Here is a 25897-nt window from a genome sequence, read left to right on the forward strand (position 1 = left end):
GTGCACAAAACCGGCCAGAAGCCGTATCTGGAAGACGATGGCCGCGTCCACTTGCAGTCCTTCCCTTCCATCGACTGGAGTACAAGTTCCACCTCGTCGCCGAAATGATTTCTCGCCGAGATCTCATGCCCTTCGGTGCGGGCATAGTACCCACCCTAGCCACAGCTCCGCATTCCCATATCCGCCAGGAAGCGGATTACATACGCGAACGAATAGACGCTGCAAGGGCACTTCACCGAAAACTGACGTCTGAGATCCGTAGGAATGAAAGCAAGCTTGAGGAGGTTCGAGAGGATGAATTCTCGGGCCGCCCCAACACTTCTACCCCAGTCTCTATCACTTCTCTGAAGAAAAGCATCCGAAAGCGACGGTCCCGACTCAACCGGTGCGCGAGGAACTTGGCAGCCTTCGGGGACCGTCTGGCGGCTATAACCCTGCAGATGCAAGCCCTCCAGCAACGACAGTGGCGGCACAGCGCTCCACAACTCTACGGCCTCGAGAATGCCTGCCCTGAACATCTTGCCAGCGCTCCGTGCAGACACGACTGGTCAGCGTCGACACTGTCGAACGTACCACAACCGCCGACTCCAGCGCTAATTGTGCATCCTCTGCATGTGCAAAGCCAGCACCATCCGGTCGTTGGATACCTCCCACGGACCCCCGTCCTACGACCCGTGCATGTCCCACGACTAGCTGACACGGAGGCACTCCAGGAAAGCGCTGGTCCAAAGCACGTCTTCGACGGCGTGGAGATCAGTCCGACGAATACCGTCTCTCCGTACGATTTGAACGCTCCTCGAGGCTTTCCGGCTGCTCAGCGTATCGATCTGGCGGAGGCTGTCAGCAACATGCGCATTTCTCAAATTCAGGAACTAGACCATGTGCCGGAATCGGTAGTCGATCTGTCAAAGCGCCTGAGGCGTCTGGATCATGAGAGCGCCGCGCTTAGACTTCAAAAGTTGGCCAGAAAGGGGGAGGAATTGAACTAGAGGGTCCGTGGATACTCATGTCTCCGAATACGAGTTCCAGGAATTTCATCAAGCATTGTAGCCCCTAAAATATATATGCAATATTCAAGAAGGAGGGAAATTTCCCCCCGAAAATTACCACATGGCAATCGAGCCAAACCCTTCGTGACCCGTCGAGACACGCACATCCACGTCGATAATGGCTATTGGGTCATGCTGCACATTTTGAATGACCGTCGGGGCAATTGAGCGGGATTGCTGGATTAGTGAACAAACAGTGCATGAGATAGCGAGCGAATGTCTAGGACCTTTTGTATGTTTAGAACCGTAACTTGCCTGCAACTTGCCACTTAGCGGAACCGCCTATAACCTAGGCACATTGTCCGATTTATCCATAAGGGTTCAGTATAGACTACAGTTCATATTTTTTAGCTCCAGGATTTAAATGGCCAATACTTCATATAAGGATATACCATAATGCACTCTTGTTCTTATTTATATGTATATCAACCTCGGGCACGAAGCAGATATACGCCACCGTTGAAAGACGCCGACGTTACTCCAAGAAACACGCTGCACATGCACGCAGCCAAAATACATATCCGTCTTCTCAACGCACAGGATCCCCTCCGTTTTCGACAAAGCATCTTTCAGTCTGTGAGTCGAGCTCCCAAATCCGCCTGCGGAGCAAGGCCTTGTCATCCCCGCATGTCTCACGCAACAGCGACTCTCCTATATCCAACTGACGGGTGAGTGCCGACACGAGTGTTTGGGCCTCCTTTTCGCGGGCCACCTGTGTCAACCACATGTCCAGAGTCTTGGAATGGTGGGAAAGCATGGTTGCTAGAGATCTAACTTGATTGTCGTCGCCCCTTTCCTGTACAAACGACTCCAACAGGGCAAGCTGTTGAGCTCTGGCGGCCTCGAGTCCATTTATTTTCTCTTCCGCGGTCGCAAATACCCATCTTCTGCCTCGAAGCTCAAGTGGGCTTGGTGAGGAAGAGTCCGACGATGACGTGGATACGTCTGGAACAGGATCAATTCGTGCTTGAGGATCCTCGACTTGGACAGAGGTTTGTTGCTCTTGCTGGTCCTCGGCTTGAACGAGGGGTTGCTGTGGTTTCTGAGGCTCCTCGGCTTCGGAGGGTTGTGGTGGTTGTTGATCAAGACCTGGGGTGGTGGTTGCTCGAGGGCTTGCCGCTACCAGGATGGTGCCTTGCACGTCGCGTGCTGCCGATTCTCTCTTATCAACACGGGATTGAGGTAGTTTGCCACGCAGGTGTGACGTAGAGGTGAGGCGCTTCCGTTTTCGAGGTGGCTTGGCGTCCGTGTAGTCCGGATCATAAGGATCGTCCGCCCATGGGAGCACAGACGAGATACTGGCAGAGCGACGCGATGGAGAATACGGGGACCTGGTTGATTCTTCGACTCGTCAGGCCAGGTTCATCAAAGTCGCGGAGGGAACTGCACGGGTTCATTGCTTACCATGGGAGGACAGTCGTTCTTCTGGTAATGGCAAGCCAGACGCGATGCCCTCACGTTCTACATCGCTCTGCAGCCACGGCAAGGGCCCTGACTTGTTTGAAAGGGGGCTCTGACGAACTGAGACTGTGGCTGCGGCTGTGGTTGTGGGAGAGGCAGATGTGATCGGCAGTGGATGGATCCTGCAGCCAGTACATGCTTTTTTGTGTATAGTCTCGAGAGCATTCTTCTGCATCAGCTTCATGACGTCGCAGATTAGGTCTTGCTTTTCAGTCCGCTTTTCCTCAGTCTCCCAATGAAGCAGCATAGCGATGTCTGGGTTCCGTGGATTAGATGCCTGCTGACCTTGCGTATGGGCCAGATATCTGTCCGCCGTGTGACGGAGCATCTCGTCTTCTGCCCATGGGAGATCGACAGAGGCTCTAAGAAAGGCTGATATGTCACGCTTGACGGTTGTGTAGGGTGTCGAGGGGTAGGAGAAACCCAGGGAAGTCAGGCAGTCTCTGATCGTAATATCAGGCATATTGAGGAGAATATAGGGGGCATAAATGCCGTATATTGCGGACAGAGTCACCGGCGTGAAATGGAAATAGTCAAAGCCGAAAGAAAAAGCAGGGGATGAGATCTCCAGCACCAGGAAAGTTGTGTCGGTGAGAACGCGGGTCGACCCTGCCCTTTTAGAGAGAATGGTGGTGCCAAGGGAGGCCTGCCCTGGTCGCGGCCACGCCTCCTTTCATCCTCTCCAGGGATCATGCCGCAGTAGCCAAACGCCGTGCAGTTGACAGAATCGACCTATCCCAATATTGATGTCGTGGAATTTCTCAATCCAGATCTTTTCGACCTGTGACAGGGTGCGGGTTTCTCATCAGGCTGGCAGGCTCTTTTCTCCGACCAGCATGCTCTCAGCCTTATGTCGGAAAAACTGGTGATATTCTGGTCTTGTTTAAAATCATCCAACAGTGGACTTTGCACACCCAATGCAACTCACCAGCAGCAGCTCTCTTTTCTCTTCCCATCTTGATGCTATTACCTCCCAAGCTGGGTTATACTGATGGTGACGACAATATTCGTTTACGGTGCGCCACTTTAGAACTGGAGGCGGAAGGGGTCAAAAGCCTCCCGCGCTTCCGCGTTGGGGTAGACGGGTCCAGGGCCGAATCAGCACGAGTTGCGATGAACGGTAATTCCACAGGAAAACCACAGCATAGTCCTACTGGCTGGGAGGGGGCTGCCATGACCCATCTAGCCTGTTTCAGGAGGCGACGGGGAGCGTGGTCCGAGCGTGAATACCCCCACCTCCTACACGCCTCGAGATCAGCCTGGCCAATCACGTCACCTTTCGCGCTTATCCCTGGTTACCACGTCGGTCAACCCATGGGCGGGGAAGGCATGCTTGATCGCATGGCAACGTAGTAATTCCCTACGAACAATGGACAGAAGCCACGCTAGTAAGTTTCTGAATACATTCCCTAACTCCTTTTCAGGAGCCTACAAGTATGGAGACGTCGAGGCCGAGAACTGTCTCACACTGTGCAGAAAAAGGTGAGCACCTTTGCTCATTGCTAGGGCTAAAAAGGTACATATATGACGCGAAAAGCCTGGATGCTTGCTGCCTGTCTGCTCTGTTCTGGTCGATGCTAAGACCCCATTGCTTTAGATTGGGTTTGCAGCCTGGGTGACGCGTTATTGTCAGGAAACCCATCTATTGGATCCCGACGTCTCTTCGACTTGCAGATACTCGCAGCTCCCAGCCTCCTACTGAAAAGACAAAAACAAAGGTTCCTCTGCGTTGGCACTCGTGTGACAGGATTTCTTCAGACAGAGCAGCAGAAATCCAATCCAGTGGCATCCGTCCCCAACTACTGAAACGACAACAAACACACCCATTCCGGACCCTATCCAGGGCCCTCAGCAGTTCGGGGCGTTGATTCACAGGCTTCCGTACAGCGATGTACACGTCCAATGAGATATGGGTCCCAGACACTGAGCTTCTCTGCTGTCTCTTTCCAGCCTCTCTCATTTTCATCTCCTTTTTCCCCCTTAGAAAGGCAAGTATTCGTTCTTCGTCTTGGAAGGACACTCGTGGCTTTCTGCTGGGTATATAAAGAGTGATTCCGCCTTCAGCTTCATTCCATCACTCGGCTTCGACTCTCTTAACATATAAACCAAGTCTTCTCCCCAAGCCCTACCCCAATTGATATCCTGTAGCTTCATTAGTGGAGCAGTGCAGACAATAAGGCCGACGCCAACCCCTCCTTGTTTCTTTCGACCCAAGAAAGAACTGTGTGTTTTATCTCTGACTCCCCGGCGACATGCCAGCACGAGAAGGTAAAAGAGGAGTCCGAGGCTCTGCTTCACAACCTCCGGGAAAGGCTGGAAAGTCAGGAGACAAGTTGAATGTCGTCGACAGACCGAGGAGACACCGGCCGAGAGTAGATTATCTTCATAGTCATGTCGGGTACACAGAAGGTATGATCCACTTGCTCTACCCACGCACATATGGCCACGTGCTAAGTTAGGGGTGAAGACAGTAGGCTGTCAATAGACGGCCATGAAAATGATACGCAGGATCCCACCTATATTGATGATCCTGATTTAGCGTCCTCACCAGCCCCGGCAGCGGATCGCCGCAGAAAACAAGGGCGTCCCGGAGCCATCGGCAATGCAAGGTCGAAACAGGCGTCCATAACGACGTCCCCAACCACGGACAGGGACCACGCCTCCGCGCAGAGAGCCCTGCTGACGGCGAAACTGCTGACGATGCAAATATTAGGGGAAGAAGTATTAACGCTGGTACATTCGATGCAGGATGCCCTCCATACTGTTCGTGCTCTTGCCGAAGCCACCGCGAAAGGGGTACGTACCGTGCATGTATAAGGTACACAAACGCTGACAGTTTCTGAGGATGCCAACCACATGCCCGACGGGCCTAATGAGGTGCAAGACGTCCCCGTGCTTGCGCCAGACACTCCTTTCACGGAAGCAGATGGAGGGGCGAATATTCGAAACATATCGAGGATGCAAAGATATGAGCTGTTCCTGGTAGCTCTTTCGGTGTCGTTGGCTGGTCTCTGCCTTGCTCTCGTGATCTAGTTAAGGTCGACCATGTCACGCACAGAGAGCGGTTTTGAAGCTTCGTCGACCATGGGGGTGACAGAACTATCGATGCTTACTAGTAATTGGGAGTAAAAGTAAAAGACGAGAAACGGAGAAAACGCAATCGGACCCAGGTCAAGAACTTTCTACTGCATTTTCTCCCAGAGGAAAGGCTCCTGACCGGTATCCGGTGATCTTGGAGCAGAATAGAGCCTTGTCAAGGCCTGCAATGTGGCAATTGTGCCAAGAGAACTTATGAGCAATGACGGTTGTTGTTTTCCTATGCCCCACGACGTAGCTAGCTTGTAGAGTTACAGGTTACGAAAAGGGTACATGATTTGATAGGAGAAATCTTCAATTGCTTTTGATCTTGGCGAAAAAAAGCACGAGATGTACGGCTGCTGGAGTAGTCGAGGCCGATGAATCTAGTACTTGTATTTCGAAGATACGGCTTCGACTGGATCAGCTGGGGCGCGGTATTGATGCTATGTTGCAGGTGTCTTGTCATGGGAGAATCAAGGTTCCAAGACTGAAATCATGTCTGTAGGCCGAGATCTGTTAAGATGCATGCAGACGATTCGTGTTTAAGCATGTCTGCCAAGGTAGACGGCTGGGTTGAAGTGAAGACTTGGATCCGCAGGGCGCTCACAGTACATTACTCTGCTGCATGCGAGATGCTCAAAACATAGTCATGCCTCGGCGAACAAGACTGCTAGTCGGATCAGCACAATAAAAGATGGTCAAAGAAGTGCGGTGGAGTTCATCACCTTGCCAGAAGGGGCTATTCCAACTGCCTCAACTCGCGCAACCATCCCTTTTTACGATAATGATATTGTGCGCTTCACCAAGCAGCTTCGGAATTGACCGGGCCTCGCCTTGCATCAATCCTTCGCAATAAGCATCTCCAATGAACTCGTACTGGTCGTCTATCCCTGGTACGGGGGCCTGAGCAGGTAGCACATCCGCCCTCCTAGGAGGATTGCGATTTTGGATCTCCCTTTTGAGCCCTTCCCGGCCCCATGTAAAGACGCCCGTTGCTCGTAACGTACATTGCTCGGCCGAAGCAGAGCCACAAAGGGGACCGATACTCATCTGCGACCGTCGTAGCTGCCACAAAGGCCGTATACCAGTTCATTACCTGGCGCTCCGTGGGGCCCTCGTCTGGCGCTGAAATGGGTGATTCAACAATTGAGACAACAAAGTTCAGCAAGACGAGGAACGGGGTCAACAGCTGGTCCAGGTCGACCGAGCCGTGCCATATATCAGTACCCGGATGTGCTTACAAGGATGAATCTTTTGGTCTCCTCAATAGATGGTGACGCGGGTGTCACAGATATGGATTCCATGGCCTTCGTGTAAACTTCGTGAAACGCCAGACAACGTAAGAAAATCGTCGAGTCGACCTGGACCAAACGACCCTTTAAGAAATATCCACTGCAAGGCACCCCGGGAGCTTCAGTGACGGCGTCTGCCGAGGATGCCTTTCACGATCAGAGATTTGCCATCCTCGGAGAAGCTAAGAGTGGGCGAGACAGCGTCTGCCGCCTTGAACATATTAGTTCTACCACTAAACGTGCGATAGGACAGTCCCGTGTAGGACCAATTTGTGTACCAGGATGGCCAAGGATCAGGTGAAGAAACGTGAGCGTCAAGAACGTATTCTAGAAACAGAAGGTTCTTCTCCTCCAGGAAAAGCAGTCGGACGGGAAATCGGTGAAAACGTGGACGTCTGCCGTAGAGTAATCTGGGACGATGCCTAAAGAATCCTCGTCGCTGTTAAGAATTGCCTCCGCGCAGCGTGTACGAGGACACATAAGCACTTAGGTAACCCTCGGGGTTCTTGATTGTCGGGGGTAGAGTAGAGGTTAATGCCGAGTAGAACGTTAAGACGGGATATAGCATTTATACTGTATCTCCTTAAGCGTAATATTAACTAAAGTTAACTATATCTTCTATAGAAGTGTCTTTAGCTGTAACTATATACACAGGTAGTCTTTCTCGTTTAGGAAAGTCTAGGCGTTTATTACGAACCGACCTTTATACGGCCTACCGAGCCTAGCGTAGAGGAGAAGGTTAAGCGAGAAGGTTAGCCTCGTTAGTAAGGCTAGCTCGGGTTATATAATACCCCGAATAAGAAATAAGGTATTGTAATAGTTATACGTTATATATACAATAGGGGTAATAGTGCAACGCCTAGACTTTCCTAGATAGGAAAGCTACCTATATATATAGTTACAGCTAGATACACTTCTACAGGAGGTATAGTTAACTTTAGTTAATATTACGCTTAAGGAGACACGGTATAAGTGCCGTGTCCCGTCTAACGATCTGGTCGACATTATGTCAGGAATAGCGACTAGAGCTTACTAAGCCTGCCAAGAGGACGCCTTTATCTCTTATGCAGCTCGTATAAGAGTCTTACCCTCCTTTCATGCTTTAAGTCCTGTTTGACCTAGAGGTCTAGGGACACCTAATATCATTGAATCCCATTACTATTACTCTCTGCCTATCGCTATAGGCTGTTCCTAACACATTGCCCACTGCTCTACCCCCGATACTCAAGAACCCCTAAGGTTACCTGTGTGCTCACGTGTCCTCATACACGCTGCGCGGAGGCAATTCTTAACAGCGTTGCACTATTGCCCCCGTTATATATATAACGTGCAACTACTACAACACCTTATTTCCTATTTAGGGTATTACGTGACCCGAGCCAGCCTTGCTAACGAGGCTAGCCTCCTCGCTTAACCTTCCCTTCTATGCCAGGCCCGACAGGCCGCATAAAGGTCGGTTCGTAACAGTCGCAAGCAACTCCGAGCAAGGAATATCTTTTATCCCTAGGTAGCGATGCTCTTAGATTCATGGTTTGCTCAGGGAGAGAGAATATGGTGACCTTTTCCGGAAGGATGGCACGCCGTGTTCGCGTAACCCAAATAGTGTGCAACTGCCAAAAGGTCATCCACGACGGCGGCCCAAATGTCCAATTCTCCACGGTACAGGAGAGGCTTAATCCTTCAGAAGGTTTTGTAAAGGGAAATATGGATCGTAGGCAAATCGAGAAACAAAGACAACCAAGACAAGAATACTGTACGTGCGTGTTCCACATATGATGTATGTCTCTTCGTTCAAGGTGACCTCGGGGGAAATCCAGGAACGCAGTACCCGTTCTCCGGACAGAAGATCCATGATGGCGTTCTAGATTGGGTCATGGTCTTCGGGTAAGCCGCCGAAGGCCACCAGGAAGGCCAGACCATTCAGATCTACTCAGCTCCCGACCTTCTGGGTTACAGCGTCTCCATAGCTCGACGAATCTCACCATCAAACTCGGCGCAGCAATGTCGCCCGGCTTTCGGGGTCCAATGTAGGCTACCACCACCTGAGCGGCCTTGTAGATCTCACTCATAATCTTGACGGTCTTTATACTTAACAAGGAGTGGGATAAGGGCTTGGTAAAGCTAGCTTTTGATTTGCGTGGCCTCCGAGGTTCCCAGCACAAATGGGAAGGATTGGTGGCTCGTGCAACGGAGTCTCCTCCAGCACGCGACACGACAGGACCTCTTTATAGTAGATGGCAGTGTGGATGTAGACGGGGTGAACTAGGCTTTTCACTGTCTAGGCATCCTCTACACGAACCAAGGCAAGCTGGCAGAGGCGGAGAAGATGTACACTCGGGCACTACAAGGCTGCGCGGAGGCACTTGGACCGAACCACACATCGACCCTCGATACGGTTAATAATCTAGGCCACTGCGATGTTGGCTTGGGCAGCTTCATCGACACCGAAAACATCCCGAGAGCGTGGCGGGTCATCGAAGCCCTGGGAGTCGGCATGGGGTTGTCAATCTGGGCATGCTCAGTGCGTGTGAGAGTCCCTTTAGCGGCGTCAAGAAAAGCGGCTATGGCAGAGAAGGCGGTCGTCGAGGAATCGAGGAGTATCTGAGCGTCAAATCCATGTTGATCAATGCAGTAAATTGATAAGTTATTGGACATATACGGGTGCCTTAGTTGACCAAAGTTGAATAAATAAGAGGAACAGTGGAATCGGTTGAAGATTTGGACAAGGCTAGTGAAATAGTATACGACTTAGTCTAACGCCGAACCTGATACATTATGCCTCTGCCATTTTACCATCGTATTTACACCTTGTTCTGCGCTTCCCATTCCGCCGTGGTCATGATGTAGACCCCGAAGGCGTCGAGCTCCGCAAGCGCACGATCTTTCACGTCCTGTGTCGTTGACTCGGTGGCGTCCGAGAGGAGGGTGAGATTGTAACCCAACTTGATGCCGTCCATCGAGGTCCCACGCACGCAGGCATTGGTCACTAGTCCGCCGAGAACGATGTTGTCGATTTTGTGAGCTCGTAACTCGTCGTTCAGTGTGGTGAACCGATAGTGTTGGTTCTAAGTCTCATGGTCAGTCTCTCAGCCCAAAGTCGGGTGAGGTCGTGTCCTCAGCCTTGTCATCAGCCTTGTCCTTGACTTACATCGGCAAAGGCGCTGTACGAGTCAACCGTGTGGTTCTGTGCCTTCTTGATATAGTTGACGCTGGTGAAGTACCCTTCGAGCGTATGCAGCCTTGTCTGAACGCCTGGTTCAATCTCAGCGCCCCAGGTGCCCGGGACACAGTGGTCTTTGCTCAAACTTTGGTTTTGGAAATCCCGCGTCGGTTCAGTGACGAATGGCTGCAGGGACTTATCGCCCGGCTTTGCGCCCTCATGGGAGGACGCAAAGCTCACATGTCCAATAGGATGCCAATCTAAAGTGATAAATCACGCATGTAAGTGAGCAAGCGTGGTCTGACTGCCAACTCACTATTGGAAGGAAGAAAAAAACAGGAATCGTACCTTGGGAGGCGATAATCAGTGGCCATTCATGTTCATCCAGAAGCTTGTAAAGTTGGGGCAGGATTGCAGGGGCCCGGCTGTTATTGAGCGATCCCTCGATAAAGTCGTTTTGCACGTCAACAATGACGAGAGCCGTGTTTCGGTGTAGATGTCGCGAGAACTGGAGGTCGCTCGTGAGCATGCCGGCCTCAATGGGCAGGACGACGCCCCCCACACGCATCGACTTACTGGAACAGCCATCGCCCGGGCCGCTAGCATGGCCATGACGCACGAACCGCATTGGACTTTCATTGTCGTGGGAAGTTATCCTTGATCTAACTTTCAAACCTCAAAAAAGACAGCAGCTAGCCTTCGCGAAATCCTATATGACTCTTGTAGGACTGAGCGAGCGTGAGAGGGAAAGGAAGAACGGGAAGCACCTGGATTTTCAACCTGCGCACAACTTTATAGAATATGGAGCGGCCGACGTTGTCGGACATCATGCTAGAGTGTGTACAACATGGGCGAAAACTCCGGTCGTCGGGCCCAAATGGTTAACCCACCTCGTGGGCGCGACTTTCCGACTGGATCAGAGCAGTATCGCCGTCTAGACACCCGCGGCTGTTGAATACAGTTCTAGTGAGCCTAGTGACCGTACCAGCAGGACGGTATCGGATCGTCTACGCCAGAATTGAGTAACTTCCAGCAGTGGCGAACGGCACAAGGCTCCGAAGGCTCGTCTTAGGACCTGTTTCAATGGTGCCGAGTGTACCACCATGCGATCCGTGATCCTTGGCTAAGAGCTTTATCAGTGGACATCGCGGCATCGACGGAGCGTTATCAGTGGACATCGCGGCATCGACGGAGCGTTATCAGCGGACAAGGCCGCGTGAAGAGGAAGCATGGAGATCGGGTGACTAGAGAACATGCCCGAAGAGGCCAAACCTAATGGAAAGCGCTGTAGATAACCCAAGTCTGTAAAATAGATCCCACGTAATTGTATAGCGGCTGAAGATATGGTAACTTCACTCCTCGCCGCTTTGAACCACTACTCATGTCCCACTCACCTCACTTGTGCAAGACTGTGCGCCTCCCTTGGGAAATGTATCTATGCTCGCCCGCTAGACAGGGATCTCGGGCCGACGGTTGGACTGTACCTCTTTTTGTAGACTCTTTGGAGGCGGGCCGTTGTTGCCCTTCTGTTTTCCCTTAAACCTACTGTTCCTTCGAAGGGCCACTAATACACCCCTTTTAACATATACAATAGGCCATCTTCCTAATAAGCTCTCGAAGAGAGACTCCTAAGTCATTACAAACGCCCTTCTCTTTACTTTAACCTTTACGTTTACTAACGCAGGTACCCGTTCCCCAAGTGTTGTTATTCTTGATAATATTTCTTACTTGTCCTTTCAGTTGACGATTCGCCACTCTCTAGCGCTATCTACTCGACCTCGGATGGACGGCTCGTTTTCCGAGCTTCCTCCGGGCAGTTGACTTGACAGTTTGTGTGACGGCACGGCACACCAATGAAAGGGTATGCAGGACTAACGCTGCATAATGGTATAGATTGCTCAATACGAAGAGACTAAACTAGAGAGAGGAAAGGAAAAGGTTCAAACCCCTTAAACCGTGCTATTATATATATATGCCATCCTCCACCAAGGATACGTGGTAGGCGCACATACCGCCAAGGCTTCCGGTCACGTGCAGCCAATCAGCAAGTGGCTGTACAGTTGTCCAGCCCTTGCAGCCTTGTCGGTTAGCCTTGTCCGCTTCTGGTCAGTTCTGGTCAACCATGACACGTTCCGTGACATCCTTTACCGAGGAGGGATATCTCAGGATACGGAAAGTAGAGTTACAGGCCTGCTCAAGCTGCGAGAGGTGTGCAGTGCAAAATACCCTCCTTCGAATCTCGCCTCTTCGCTCAGGAGCCGGAGAGTATGTGATAGTGCGTCCCCAGAGGATACATTGAATGCATCATGATCAGGAGTTTAAAAACTCGGATATCACTTCCATGCATTTGGACCTTTCTTCCCAATGCGAAAAATGTTTCGAGCGAGGGAATTTCACAAACGAATGGTCCAGCAATCTGGTTCTCCACAGAGCCATGGCTTCGTCGTGGTCCACGCCTTGATTGGTGCCGACAAGGACCAACGTTTTGCACTTGATGTCCACAATATTGTCGATGATGGACCAACTTGCCATGAACCCCGTCCATTCAAACTCATCCGGTCCTAAGCTGCGTACGACAATTAGGAATCATAGACGTGGCTCGCGCGGAGAGGAAACAGGCAATGGCAGTGGCAGAGGCTGACTTGCAACTTACCAGCTCAAAGTGGCGGTTCGATCCTTGCCCATGTCCTCGTAGCTTGCCACCAGTCCTTCAGGCAGTGGATCACATGTCATAAAGAATCGTCGGTTGACCGCCCCTATCGCTTCCAAATACCGTGGCTCGAGAGACGACTCGATGGTCCTAGTCTCCAACAGGATCTGATGGTGGGGCTCCGGCATGGTCTCCCTAAATTCTTTGTACTTCTGGAGCCAGAACTTGCTTGCGGGAGGTGCGTGGGCAATGACGAGGTGCTTCAAGCCTTGTGGCTGGCGTGCAGCGTGAGCTGCTCCTAACATGCCGCCCCAAGAGTGGCCGATCACGTCGTAGGCCTGCCCGATACGAAGGTAATTTACCACCGCGGTGACTTGGTCCAAGAAGAACTGCTCGGTCCAGAATGCCTCGTCATGGAGTTTCTCGCGGAAATGAGTCGACCTTCCTGACCCCAGCTGGTCGAAGAAAATGACAGTCAAATTGGCGGGAGAGTGGCATAGATCGGCGAAGCTCAAAAGATAGTCGTGCGTATAGCCCGGCCCGCCATGTAGTGTGAGGCCTGGTCTTGATTCCTCTGCCGGTGGCCACAGGCCAAATATTTCGTACCAAATTGACGGTGGTGTTGACACTAGTGGTGTAGGGAAGCTGATGAAGCCCTCTCGTCTCGGGAGATTCTGGGCGGGCTGGTCGGTCGACATCATGGCCAACAAGGAGGGATAGCTGATGTCAACTGCTAGTCAGTGAAGACTCTCAAAGGGTAGAACAGCTCAACACTATGGAGGGCTACCTGTGGTTGATAAAAATCGCCGGAGGGAATAATCTGAGGCATGAGTGCACACAGATCGGGCGCTGATCCAAATGAGCTTCAGGAGAAAGAAGTCACGGTGCCCAGGCGAAAAGCCAGCTTGCTCAACCTGCACTCGCCTCGATTAGTTGTGCAATTATGGCTTCGTTGTCATCAAGACTGGTGGCCAACAATCCTTTGTATGTTTGATCTCTCTTCGTTTGTGGGTTTCTCGCCGTTGCTCTGCTAGTTCCTGGGCTTTCAGGAAGAGAGGTTTGCCACCATCGAAGGAAAGCTGGATCTCATCCTGAATGCCAAAGTGTGCGAATGACCCAAGTCGTCGATCATGTCACCACTTTAACAATATAGACGATAGGAATCGGACCGCCGCCGCAGACACTCAGACAAATACTAGCATCCAGCAGAGCGACCCGGGAGAGGTGTCCCCTCGGGCACGCAGAGTCCGGTAGATGCATATGGACCAGGGTATGTGAGCACTTTCTTTGGTGCCGAGCTTTGCGACACCACACGGAGCTGAAAACCACCAGCCCTTTGGCCAGCGCAGAACTGTCGAAGACCGCTATCGACCTCTTTTTGGAGCATTATCATCGGAAGCCCATATGGTGCTTTGAGCCAGACGACCTGGAGGGCAATTCGTCGATGCAGGATGAACTTGATTGTGCCATTCTGGCGTTGACTTCGCGCTTCATGTCTGCAAGTCATCAGAATTCCAACTACAGCAGTAACGCCAGAGCTATGATCATGCTACGCATCGCGAATGGCACCGTCAGTATATTCACAATTGAGAGTCTATGCTTACTTTCGTTTGCATTTTTCCTAGGTTCGTCAGCTCTCTCTCTCTCCTGTATCTTTTGCTCCTCCCTTCCTCAAATAGCAGAAGTCTCTTTACTAATGACCCTGGGCAGAGGGGATATGGAGCCAGGACAATTTCATCTCGGTCTGGCTCTTGAGTTGAGCTTCACAGCATTGTTGCACATGGACTCTAGTATACAAACGCTGGCCGGATGGGCGAACGCAAGAAGAGGTTGTTTTGGAGTCTACAGCTGCTTGATCAATACTATGGACGCCAGGATCGTCCCGCCTTAGCCAAGACTATGGATAGCATGTGGCCGTGGTTTCAGTCCGACGAGAACTATTCTCAAATTCACGGCAGCCACGAGGACATACCACCGCCTCTGCCCCAGGAAAACGGACAAGAATCAAAATCTGCCAGTCTAGAGGTATGGGGACATACAGTTCAACTGGGCTGGATCTGGCGCAAGCCTCGCCGGTATGTGTCAGATTGCGCAAATCGGAAAGCGGGAACGCCTTGGCTGCATGGCTCAAAATACTCCATCATCAATGCAGATCTCCACGAGTTGAAAAGCATGATACCGATATGTCATCGTATGACTCGGCCAAATTCTACAACCTCAGCCCACGGGAGGTGGACGGTTCGCGTGCTTATTGGTGCCCTTGATTGAGGCTTCAATTCGCATATCACACGATTCAAGCAGTGCTGAATCACCCGTTCTTATACGTTGCCGCGGCCTCGCACGAAGCAACCCGTTTCAGTACACCAAACAGCTTCTGGAAGCGGCCATCCGAACTGGGCTTATTGCATGCTACCTGGATTGTCCGCCTACTCGACATGGTGCACGATAAAGGCATCCGCTTGACAGACCCTTTCTTTGCACACGCAGGCGTGATAGCGGCCACTCTACACCTCATTCACAGTTGCTCAACCGATCAGAGGCTGAGACTGAAATCAGAAGCAGATCTGGCGAAATGTGTCGCTTTTGTCCAAAGACTCACACCGATTTCTCGGCTCTGCAGGGCTTTTAGTAAGTGTCGTCGGAGTCAAGACAAAGGACAAAACTGACGGAAAGATGTTATTAGCACGAAAAGCTCGGTCGAATGAGCCAGATCGTGAACCGTTCTCGACTCGTGGCAGAAAGCTGCTCGAGCTCTGGATCGTCCAGAATTCACCTCAGCACTCAGCTCGTGTGGGACATCCTACAGCTGAATTGCTCATCGGAACCACGAGGATCGGAGATCAATGGCCTCTTTCATCCATCGTTGAGGACCCCTGCTCGACTCGCGGGACAGACATCATATAGTCCAGGAGATTCTCTTCGCTACGCCTAATAACGTCTCGGTCAATAACTCTGACTCGGAGCAGGCACCACCCATCACGACCAGCAGTACCCGTGCCCTTGGCACAGCAGAAGACACCCCAGTGTTAAGCTCAAACAGACTCACAGTCGGGCCAGATCACGAGCATGGGGCAGAGAGTACTCCCAGGACCTCATGGCGATGGCCTGATCAGATTCACGAGTTTGATCTCGAACTGCTATCCCATGCTGCGCAAACTCTTGACTTCAACCACCTGGCCGATTCGTCTTGGTGGGATTTTGGAATTCTTTGAGCGATAATTTGACAATGCTAGATTCTGTCCAAGGCGTGCTACAACTTTGCTATTTCCTCTGCATGCAGTTCTCGTCTTTTTGGGCCTCCGCGGCTTCCGTCTCCTTCGAAAAACTCCGTGTGCGTTACACATTCCGTTCGGAACCTCCATTTGGACGCCAAGGCCTCAGGAAGCCGTTTCTGCAAAGCCTGTGCGACGAAGGTGCCAATTGTTGGCATGAATTTGAATGCGCTGCAAATGTCAGCTGATTTGAAACTTTTCGGATTCGAAGAGAACGTACTGCCCACTCCCTCCGCCTGCCACGAGAAGGTTTTTGTAGTCGGGATGGTAGTCGATGATGAAATCCCCACTGGGCGTATCCGTATACCAGCAGAGGGCAAGCCGCTCGAAAGGGCGACCAGCAAGCTCGGGCAGGATCTCACGCAGTCCTTGCCGGAGTCGCGACTCGCCATCAACGGGGACAAAATTCGGTCTCGTGCTACGCGCGGGCTGCAGGGGAGGCGAGGACAGGCAGTCAGCTGTGATCACTGGGTCATCCTTGTCGGGCCTGCGCGTATAACCCCAGCCGTGCACCGCCATCTTGAGTAGCTGCGTCTCTCCGTGGGGAGGAAAATTGAACCAATCGGTGGAAAAGTTGATGTAGATTGGTAATGTCTCCAGCCGCCGCATTTCTTCTGGGGTCAGTCGCATATAGCCAACAATCTGAGCCGTAGACAAGGTCGAGTTGTAGAAAGACGCCAAGCGGGCCGCCCACGCACCCGCCGCAAGCACGAACTTATCGCCCGTGACTGGGACCCCGGCAAGGGTGGCGACGGCTTGGGTCACCCCCTGCGAGTCGGTTCGAAAGCCTGTGGCAGTGCCTGCGCGCCCGGTGATGAAGGACACGCCCAATTCGACACACTCATCACGGAGTTGGGTGATGGCCTTGTTTGCATCCACCCATCCAGCTCTGAAGTTAGTATAACGCTCGCACTCGCGTAGTCAGAGGTTGTTATTTCGCACACGAACTCGAACCCTTCTTTCCTTACTGCAGCCACCGACAGTATTGACAGCCACGGACCAATCCAGTTTGGAGGTGAAGGCAAATGTGGTTTCAGCACTCCTGCCAGAAGACAAAACCGGGAGTCTGCGCTCTCATTCTGCTTCACTAACACAGGCTCCTCTTGATCCTCGACACATGACAATCCAGACTTGCTTCCATTGTTCCAGAACAGTCACTACTGTGTCTCGAGATGGTATTTAGTCCAAGACTCTCCATATCGCGCGAGTTCCTGTCCCGTCTGCGCCACGTATCCTTTGATGTCGTCCCTTGTATTTGAGAGTAGATTGTTGATATTTGTTCAAGTGAAGATATTAGAGTACTACCTAACAGATTCATGTCCGGGACAAGTATTCTGTATTCCGTACCGAGCCGCTTAGACGCTGTATACTATTAGGCGAACGTTATATTGGTGGCCGCACGGACATGTTTAGGTGAAACCTCCTCCTGTTTTCCATGCCTCATTTTGGGACATCTGCCTCCCAAACAACTTTATGCAACCAATCATGAGAACTTTGCGCCACCGGACGCCTATACGCTCCCCATCTCCTCATCATCCACCAATTTCCGACCTCGAAGAGTCAAATCGGCTTGTGAACCGCAAACTCGAGCGGAGCTAGTCGATCCAGTACCGTGGCTCTTTGACCCCTTTAGTCTTCTCTTCGGACTATCACCTCTAAATCCTCAATCCCTCAGAGCACTTGAAGAGCCAGACGGTTCAGTACATACAATTCCAGAAGAGATTGAAAGCTAGCCATTGGTCCGTGTTGGACCACGGCTGACGTAACAGTCTCCTTCAACGCTTGCGCGTCTTCTGGAGACCTTCTTCCCACTCTTCGGTCTCTTCGGTCTCTTCTGTCTCTTCTTGTCTTGTTGGTCACGGCCTTTCTTTCGCCGTCTCCTTCTTCCTTCCCTTTCGCCCGCCCTGTCACCGAATTAGCGGAGCAACACTGCTTAATTTTAGACATGCTCCATCTCACTGTGGTATAGAGCTAGACGCAGGGAGAGCCGGGAGTAAAGAGGGAAGAGGAAATTAAGTAGCCTAAGAGGGTAAGAAGAGGGTTTTATACGCTATCATAGAAGGGAGCGTCTATCCGACCGAGGGGACGAAAAAGTAGTTAAAAGTTGAAAAGGCGTCCAAGAGGGACCGGCCGGTTCGCTGCTAATGCTACGGTCTTAGGCTAGCGCTAGACGCGATGGGTAGGTTTAGAATGAAGGGTGAGGGTGGAAGTGAGTGTCGAAGTGAGCGAGGTAAGTGCGAAGGTAAGAGGGAGGGTGAGTCATAATAAAAGCCGTGCGGTCGGGGTGAGTCGCGCGTGAGCTGCGAGTAGCTTTTACTCGTCTTTCCCCGCCAAGCATCTACACCCACCTGGTACCCATCATGAGAAGTCGATGGTTAGTACTATTTTCGCAAGAAATTCTCTATGCCACTGTCTGAATCGTGTGTAGTCCACCCGCTCCACACGCGCTGCACACGGAAGAAGCACCCTCTTCGTGCTGGGCAGGCGACTATTAATCTCAGAGATTTCTATTCCACGGCCGTTTACACTTTCATGAAGTCAAGCTTCCGAGCCAACCAGCAGCCGATGTTGGCATTGACTACGGCTCCTTGCCCATTTCGAACAAACACGATGGTCCAATCGCCGGGAGGTTGATCGTCCATGGCGCGTGGGTCAGCCAACAGCCACACATCTTCGCCAAGATGGGTCATTAGGTGTGGCGGGCCCCGGCCGAAGCATCCATCAAACAACCCGTACAACATGTCGCCCTCCCCCTCGCAGATGAAAGTAGACTCTGTCTCGCTGCATTGGTAAGTGCCCTGCACTGGTGATCTGTCAAGTACGCCTGCGTTATGGTTTAGGCGTTGCGCAGTCAGCACGCGGTTGTCGTCTAAGCGGCGAATGTGCAGAATGTCACCGTCGATCGAAGCCTCGACGTCAGGAGATTCAGCCTTGTTGTCATCAACGAGCCTAAGTGTCTCCTCTGCTCTTACGTACTTGATCTTGATCTTGCCCGCGTCTCCTGGCAGGACTCGAATCGACAGCTGAGTCTCAAGGTCAAGGAACGATCCGAACCATTGTTGAACTGGTTGAACTGCCAATGGCGGTGGGTCGGATACGTCCAGAATCTGCTTCAGAATGTATCCGGCGGCTTCTGGCGCATCGGCTGAATGATTGAACAAGACAACAACAGATAGGCGTTCGTCGGCCACATAACGGCGCATGAGTTTGTAGCCGCGAAGAGCTCCACCATGGCCCATCGTGTTGTATTTTCCAAGACCAGCATGTCGCAGTCCGTAGCGGTATTTTGCCTTGGCGCCATCCCTGTAGTGTCGCGGAGTAATTGCGTCTCGGTAGCTGTCCTGCCGGTCGGTGTACCTGCGGTCGAAGAATTTTTCGTATGCGATCATATCGTCGAGGGAAGCCACCAAGCCAGCGTCTGCAGACCATTCGATGAAGTTCGGTGCCGGAAAAAACCCGAACTTCTCTGACCCCTCATACCCAACAATGGGAGCAGGCAACCTGTCGGTGCGAGGACACAACCGCGCTGTTTTCATCTTGGCCGGACCGAAGATCCTTTCAGCAAACAGGTTGGCCAGAGAATCTTTCGTGACGTGCTCGATGAGTCGCTCCATCACGTTGAAGTTTGTGTTGGAGTATGAGTATTCATAGCCAGGCCGGAAGTGCACAGACCTGATGCGGCGCAGCATATCCGGGTTATGCTCGTTGAGCAAGTAGGGCGTATCCGGTCGACTGCCTTGGAGTGTACAGAGCGCCCAGTAGTCACGCAGTCCGGAGCACATGTCGACTAGGTTCTCCACCGTCAACCCACCTTCATCGACAAATTCTGGGGGCACGACTTCACGGAGTCTGGCTAGCAACTGCTCTTGGAAATCCTGACCAGCCATCGACGGCGGCTGGTTCTCCGCGAGGTCAAGCAGCAACATGGAAACGAATTGTTTCGTGATCGAACAGATTGGGAAGAGGACCTGAGACGTGATGGGGATCCGTCTGTCCATGTCAGCGTAACCCCAGACATGTTGGCCGACGAGGTTGCCATCTTTGAGGACAGCGACAGCACCACCGGGTCCTCGATAAAGGGACGGCACCGTCTTGAGAACACGCTGCACCTTTTCCGCATCGAACGACATGTTAGCAATGATAGGAGACGCAACAAGGTCTCTGAAATGTTATGAGGCTCAAAATGAACTGCGCAGTGGAGTTGTGGTGCGCTGTCACCAGTCTCGATCCACGTGTGACGCATCAGAATGTCGCCCGACGCCACCGATACTTTTCCCTCCACCACTTTGTCCGTGCTTTCCCAACCTTTGCCTGGTTAGAGCACGTGACTGCGCAGAAACGTCTCTCTCCTGTACTCCGTACACCCTCTCCATTCGGCAGGGTCTTTGGCTCGACGCTGGCAGTCTGAAAAAGAACCCGCTTGATTCTGCAACGGCTGCATCAAGTTTCTATCTAGTGTTTGTCTAGAGGTAAAGAGAACGGACGAGGCCGATTAAACGCCCGGAAATTCCAGGAGACAACATATACAGCCATGCACACGCACACCTTCTGGGTCCCACCGCCATGATGGCTGAGAAACATACCGGACATCCTAAATCTGGCTTTTAATTGGCCGTCTGTCTAGATACCTAGGTTGAGCGTCATGTGTGGCGCCACGTTCTACAGCTTGGCCGACCTTTGGCGCAATTCACGTCTATATGTGTCGAATCAGCCGACGGACTTGGAACCCTCGCCAGCTGTCTGGCAAGGCACAAATGCTCGGCCTCGCCCAAACGGCAACCGGGTGCAGAATCTGGAAAGAGACCAGCCTACCTCGATCTGCCAAAGTCGGCGGCTGGCGCAGGCTTGTTGTCTAGGATCTCCTCGATCTCCTCCATGACCTTGTCATCGAGCTTTTCTAGAATTTTGATGGCCTTGCAGTTGTCCACGATCTGTTCGACCTTGGTGGCACCGAGAATGACGGTGCTGACGTTCGGGTTCTTCGCAGCCCAAGCCAACGCCAGCTGGGTTGTGTTACCGCCCAATCGCTCGGCGATCTTGGTCAACTTCTTGACCTTTTCAATCTTGGCCTTGCCTTCCGGCTTCTGGAGCTGTTCGACGGTGCTACCGAAGAAGTCCTTGTGGTTGGCAAACCGAGAGCCTTCGGGGATACCGTCGTTGTATTTGCCTGTCAAGAGACCGGAGGCCAGGGGAGACCAAATTGTCGTGCCGTACTTGTATTCTTGGTACAGGGGTGCGTATTCGACCTCGAAGCGTTGACGGTGGAAGGCATTGTACTGAGGCTGCTCCGCGATCGGGGCAATGAGGTTGTACTTCTCAGCAATCAGGGTGGCTTCCGTGATCTGAGCGGCGGACCACTCGGAAGTACCCCAGTAGTAAGCCAGGTTAAGGTTGCGGATGACCTGCGTGAAGCCCTCGACGATCTCCTTCATCGGAGTGGCATAGTCGGGTCGGTGGGCCAGGACAATGTCGACATATGGTTGTTGAAGGCGTTCAAGGGAGCTCTTGAGGCCTTCGACGACGTGTTTGCGGGAGAGACCACGCGTGTTGGGCTCTTTGCGACCTGTACCGAAGAAGATCTTGGTTGACAAGACGTATTCGTCTCGTGGCCAGTCGAGCTCCTTCAGAGCATTGCCCATCTCGATCTCCGACTGACCGTTGGCGTACGTCTCAGCCGTGTCGAAGAAATTGATGCCATGGTCCCAGGCAGTCTGCAGACATCTGTAGAATGCTGTTAGCAAGGTCTCGGGAACCCCAGATCCGCAACTTACTCCTTGACAATGTTGCCCTTCTGAGTTCCACCGTAGGTGAGCCACCCACCTGCCCAACAACGCATTAGTCGCATGTCAATAGTGAGCATTTGACATTAGCCCTACCTAGAGAGAACACCGAGACCTTCAGTCCAGTAGGACCAAGGTGACGGAACACCTGATGGCAATGTCAGCGAAAAGGTCAATCAGTGGAAGGCCAGCCTCATCGCGACCACATACCATGTCCTTGGGATCGAAAGCGGATCGAACAGCCATATTTGCGTGTGTTCTGGGTCGGATAAGAGGTTGGTAGGGGATTGCACTTCGTGGAAGACGGCGTATGAGTTTTCCAGACGTCGCTCTAAATAACGATTTCATAAAATGGAAGTGAAGTGGAAGTGAGGGAGGGAAAAAAATTGGTGTTTGGCGGGGTTACGCCTCAAATGACGTTTGGATTGGCTCAGGCACAAGTCTTGACCCTTCTCAACGACCCCTCGGCGGCGGATATGAGCTATCAATGACTCCACCATGGGGGAGCTTTTGTTTGGAGAGCATCTCCTCGAAACAGCATGCCAGAGTCCGCAGATTGGCCGCCGCCTGCGATCAATTACTAATTGGCTTGGAAGTTGTCCCTGGTGACTTGCCGAGACCGGCGTTAACAGCAATCGCCAGCGGAGTGATGATGTTGATGACGCTATTCGTCTCGTAGCCGGAATAAACATTGCCACCACTGCAAGGGACGCGGTCGGCATCTGAAAGCGGTGCAGCCGATATTATGAACATCCGCGATTGTCTCGGCGCCAATGCCGTAGTCCAATGCTCTTACCCTAGAGTGCCTAGGCAGCATCAGCTGGACGCGAATCCGCTCTTCGAGAATATGCAACAATACTACGTTATAGGAGATAACCCACGAGATAGAATCAAGTCTACCCGCTATAGCCTATAGCCAACAATAACTAGAATCGAAATTCTTCCTTCAAGGCTCCCTTCCCTTCAACCTCCAACTCCTTGCTCTCCAGCTGCACCACCACAAGCCTTGCCGGTTGCGACTCACTTGGATTCTTCCACTTGTGCATGGTCCCTCTCTGCACAAACATATCCCCTCTTTTCAGAAGCCTCTTCTCTCCAGAGTCCAGCTCCAGCTCGATCTCGCCCTCGAGAATGACTCCGTAATCGATCGAGACCTGTTTGGCCTTTAGCACAGATGCCCGGGATGGGGGAGCACGAGCTTCGCAGGTCTTTCGCCTCATGTCGGTATGGCTAACATTGGCAGACTCACCGTGCGATGCATGGGCGACGTGGCGCCAGGAGCCATGTCGACAGCACGGAAAACCGAGCCTCCTTTGATGACGACGCCCGGGTGCTGCTCCTGGTATTTGTTGAAGGTCGCTAGATCGCCATTGCCGTTGAAATCAGGCGGCATGTGGTCCGTTGCATACCCCAGGCCGAAGGCCGAGGTGGGGAAATTGGACCATGTCGGTTCGGCTGCCAGTGATCCTGCGCCAGATGAGTTCGACGGTGTCGATTTTGCAGGGTCAGACGTTTCGAATATGGCTATGCCGTCTGCATTGTGCGTCGTGATATGACGGGTAAAGGTTGGCAGGCCTTGAACACCGCTCATCGGATGCGTCATTGCGACCGAGGTGAGCAACGGACGCCTGGTGCTAGCAACCCTCGAACAGTGTTTCTAACGATGCCAAAATCGATATCGGATTGAGCAGAGGCACTTCTGTGTTGGAGCAACACCAAATATGCGGACTCTTGTAGGCGCCTTTTAGAATAACCTGCAGTGGGTACCACAGTCTCCAGAACATCACTGCCGAGTTCAGGTAGGGCTGACTAAGAAAGTGGGATTCCGTCGGCCATAGCTGAGATGTGAACCTTATCTCGAAAGCTCGTGGGAGAAATGCGGAGCGTAGAACGGATGTGGGTGCCCTTTGCAAAGCTTCCTGTACGGCAGGCATACCTAGGTAGTTACTGGTGGTCGACGAGGCAGTGGATCGCGCCTACCACTAACCCTCGTGACTGAGAAGCGTGGGGCTCAGCGAAACTGGGGGAAAGTAAAATGGCCGCCCCTCATTGATCCAAGCCCTGGGGGTAAATCCCCCTCTGCCCCTCGTTGAAATATCGGAAGGCTAAGTTAGGGGATCCGGCTCGGCGATAAGCACGAAGCCGAAGCTTGTTGTACTGAAAAGGTTGTGGCCTAGACCAGTCGAGCAGGGCAAAAAGCCAGAGCATAGCATTGGACGTGCGTGGACGTGGTCTGTACCGCTGATGGAGTCGGCATGTCTCTCTTAGCCTTCATCTACTCGAAGGGTACCAAATTGCGGCGCTGCATCGACGACACCCACATCCTTGCAGTATTGGTTCCAATGTTGTAACAGCTCCTGTAGTTTTTCGGGATGAGCTGCTCGCAAGTCGACGGTTTCTCCTGGGTCATGCTCCAGGTCGTATAATTGCCATTCCCCCGGTCCAAAAGGCTGGGGTATCTTGACAGCTTTCCACATTCCCTTTCGCAGAGCTTGCCGATCGAAGAGCTCCCATCCGACAACCGAGTCTTCACCGTGGATATATCGCTGCTTTGCCGGATCAGACAGATATGGCAACCACGATTTCCCTCGAATTGGCACAACAGGCCGGCCCTTGTAGGTTGCTCCTGGGTGCTGTGCACCTGCAAGTGCAAGAAGAGTTGGCGCGATGTCCATCACTGTTGTAAAAGATCGATCAAGCTCACCGGCCCGCGAATCTGTCAATAGCGGGTACCGCAAGATGAAAGGTACTCGGATACCACCCTCTGACGAAAAGGACTTGTATAGTCTGAGTGGCGCCATACCTGCCGATGCCCACCGCGGGCCGTACCAGATATAGGAGTTCTTCCGGCCCATATTCTCATAACTATTGTCGTAGTATCGGTCAATATAGTCGAAGATGTTCTCGTTTACAACGGGATATGCCTCCAACAGCAAACCTTCTGCGCCATTGTCGGACATGAACACGATCAAGGTGTTGTCGTACTCTCCGGTTGATTTGAGGTACGAAAGAACACGGCCGATGTTCTTGTCCATATTCTGTACCATTGCCGCGAAAATCTCCATCGTCCGGGATGAGAATTTCCTCTCGTCCGCGGTCAAGTCGCTCCAGTCTTTGCTTAACGGCTTGTCGAGTGGTAGGGCAAAGACCTCGTGGGCCTTTGTTTGGGGAGTAATGATGCCAAGTTCTTCGAGTCTCCTGAGGCGCTGTTGTCGCAGCACGTCTGGACCTTCGTCATATAGGCCTCGATAATCCCGACGGTCCTCTTCCGGAGCTTGTAATGGCCAGTGAGGCGCTGAAAATGGCAAGTAAGCAAAGAAGGGTTTTTGCTTCTGGTCTTCATTCCGTTCCTCGAAGTACTGCAACAACTTTGTCGTGAATGACTGTGAAGAATAGAAATTTGGGCCCAGGTCGCCCACAGACACAGGTGAGTCACCTTCAGCATAGAAAGCACCATTCCGCTTAAGGAGACTTGGTACCTCTTCTTGCACTTGCGGCTCCCAGCCATAATGGTTCGCTCCGCCCTATGATGGTCAGAAAGGAATCTGACGTTGTGGGAAGGACTATACCGGGAGCAAGCTGAACGAGCGGTCGAATCCTCTTTTCGAAGGGTATCGATCTGGCGTCATTCCCAAGTGCCACTTTCCGGACATGAGGGTGAAATACCCGGCATCTTGAAGAAGTTCGGGCAACGCCGCCACTCGGTCGTTCAAATACCCTTCATAGCCTGGCTGACCCTTCTGGAATTCTTTTATTGCTTCTATCATCGTTCCTAAGCCGGCAATGTCTAGAATATCGGATCAGCACAACGGATTTGAAAAAGCCCGGCACTTCAGGGACAGCACTTGCGGTTGTCCGTGCCGCTTAGCAGCATTGATCGAGTTGGGGAGCACGCGGCTGCTGCATGGAAGTCCGTAAATCTGAGGCCATCGCGTGCGAGGCCGTCAATGTTAGGGGTGTTGATCTCTCCCCCAAATGCGCCAACATCCGAGAACCCCAAGTCGTCGGCCACGATGATAAGGAAATTGGGCCGCTTGCATGTGACCGGCTCCTGAGGCAGCGCCATCACTTCGGGAGCCTGCTCACCGTTGAGGGCCTTAACAGATTAACCTAATAGTCGTGCAGGTTCTTTTCCGTAATGCAGATGGGGACGAG

At 52.3% G+C, this 25897-nt stretch overlaps 9 protein-coding genes across 9 annotated transcripts; 2 read left to right on the forward strand and 7 right to left on the reverse strand.

The window, feature by feature from the left end:
• Positions 1-125: 125 nt before the first annotated feature.
• Positions 126-989, forward strand: A1O7_08408 (uncharacterized protein; the record flags this gene model as incomplete). The annotated part of the gene is made up of 1 exon (XM_007762401.1): positions 126-989. The coding sequence occupies one exon, from the start codon at positions 126-128 to the stop codon at positions 987-989; it is 864 nt and encodes a 287-aa protein (XP_007760591.1).
• Positions 990-9681: 8692 nt separating this feature from the next.
• On the reverse strand, positions 9682-10569 carry A1O7_08409 (uncharacterized protein; the record flags this gene model as incomplete). The annotated part of the gene is made up of 3 exons (XM_007762402.1): positions 9682-9945; positions 10029-10300; positions 10389-10569. The coding sequence occupies 3 exons, from the start codon at positions 10567-10569 to the stop codon at positions 9682-9684; spliced, it is 717 nt and encodes a 238-aa protein (XP_007760592.1).
• Positions 10570-12350: 1781 nt separating this feature from the next.
• A1O7_08410 (uncharacterized protein) lies at positions 12351-13388 on the reverse strand (the record flags this gene model as incomplete). Its single annotated transcript, XM_007762403.1, has 2 exons — positions 12351-12606; positions 12694-13388. The coding sequence occupies 2 exons, from the start codon at positions 13386-13388 to the stop codon at positions 12351-12353; spliced, it is 951 nt and encodes a 316-aa protein (XP_007760593.1).
• A 1102-nt stretch (positions 13389-14490) lies between these two features.
• A1O7_08411 (uncharacterized protein) lies at positions 14491-15284 on the forward strand. The gene has a single exon (XM_007762404.1). The coding sequence runs from the start codon at positions 14500-14502 to the stop codon at positions 14956-14958; it is 459 nt and encodes a 152-aa protein (XP_007760594.1). The 5' UTR covers positions 14491-14499; the 3' UTR covers positions 14959-15284.
• Positions 15285-16142: 858 nt separating this feature from the next.
• A1O7_08412 (uncharacterized protein) lies at positions 16143-17103 on the reverse strand (the record flags this gene model as incomplete). Its single annotated transcript, XM_007762405.1, has 2 exons — positions 16143-16849; positions 17055-17103. The coding sequence occupies 2 exons, from the start codon at positions 17101-17103 to the stop codon at positions 16143-16145; spliced, it is 756 nt and encodes a 251-aa protein (XP_007760595.1).
• A 1381-nt stretch (positions 17104-18484) lies between these two features.
• On the reverse strand, positions 18485-20092 carry A1O7_08413 (uncharacterized protein; the record flags this gene model as incomplete). The annotated part of the gene is made up of 1 exon (XM_007762406.1): positions 18485-20092. The coding sequence occupies one exon, from the start codon at positions 20090-20092 to the stop codon at positions 18485-18487; it is 1608 nt and encodes a 535-aa protein (XP_007760596.1).
• Positions 20093-20770: 678 nt separating this feature from the next.
• On the reverse strand, positions 20771-21988 carry A1O7_08414 (uncharacterized protein; the record flags this gene model as incomplete). Its single annotated transcript, XM_007762407.1, has 4 exons — positions 20771-21683; positions 21734-21782; positions 21839-21890; positions 21953-21988. 4 exons carry the CDS (start codon positions 21986-21988, stop codon positions 20771-20773), a joined length of 1050 nt encoding a protein of 349 aa, XP_007760597.1.
• Positions 21989-22668: 680 nt separating this feature from the next.
• Positions 22669-23345, reverse strand: A1O7_08415 (uncharacterized protein; the record flags this gene model as incomplete). The annotated part of the gene is made up of 2 exons (XM_007762408.1): positions 22669-22896; positions 22992-23345. 2 exons carry the CDS (start codon positions 23343-23345, stop codon positions 22669-22671), a joined length of 582 nt encoding a protein of 193 aa, XP_007760598.1.
• Positions 23346-24006: 661 nt separating this feature from the next.
• On the reverse strand, positions 24007-25808 carry A1O7_08416 (arylsulfatase; the record flags this gene model as incomplete). Its single annotated transcript, XM_007762409.1, has 3 exons — positions 24007-25266; positions 25312-25529; positions 25583-25808. 3 exons carry the CDS (start codon positions 25806-25808, stop codon positions 24007-24009), a joined length of 1704 nt encoding a protein of 567 aa, XP_007760599.1.
• Positions 25809-25897: the final 89 nt, after the last annotated feature.

Source organism: Cladophialophora yegresii, assembly GCF_000585515.1.
Source record: "Cladophialophora yegresii CBS 114405 chromosome Unknown aczIN-supercont1.6, whole genome shotgun sequence".
Taxonomy (NCBI): domain Eukaryota; kingdom Fungi; phylum Ascomycota; class Eurotiomycetes; order Chaetothyriales; family Herpotrichiellaceae; genus Cladophialophora; species Cladophialophora yegresii.

Coding starts and splice junctions, on each gene's coding strand:
- A1O7_08411 (XM_007762404.1), top strand. CDS start 14,500: ATGGGCGAACGCAAGAAGAGGTTGTTTTGGAGTCTACAGCTGCTTGAT.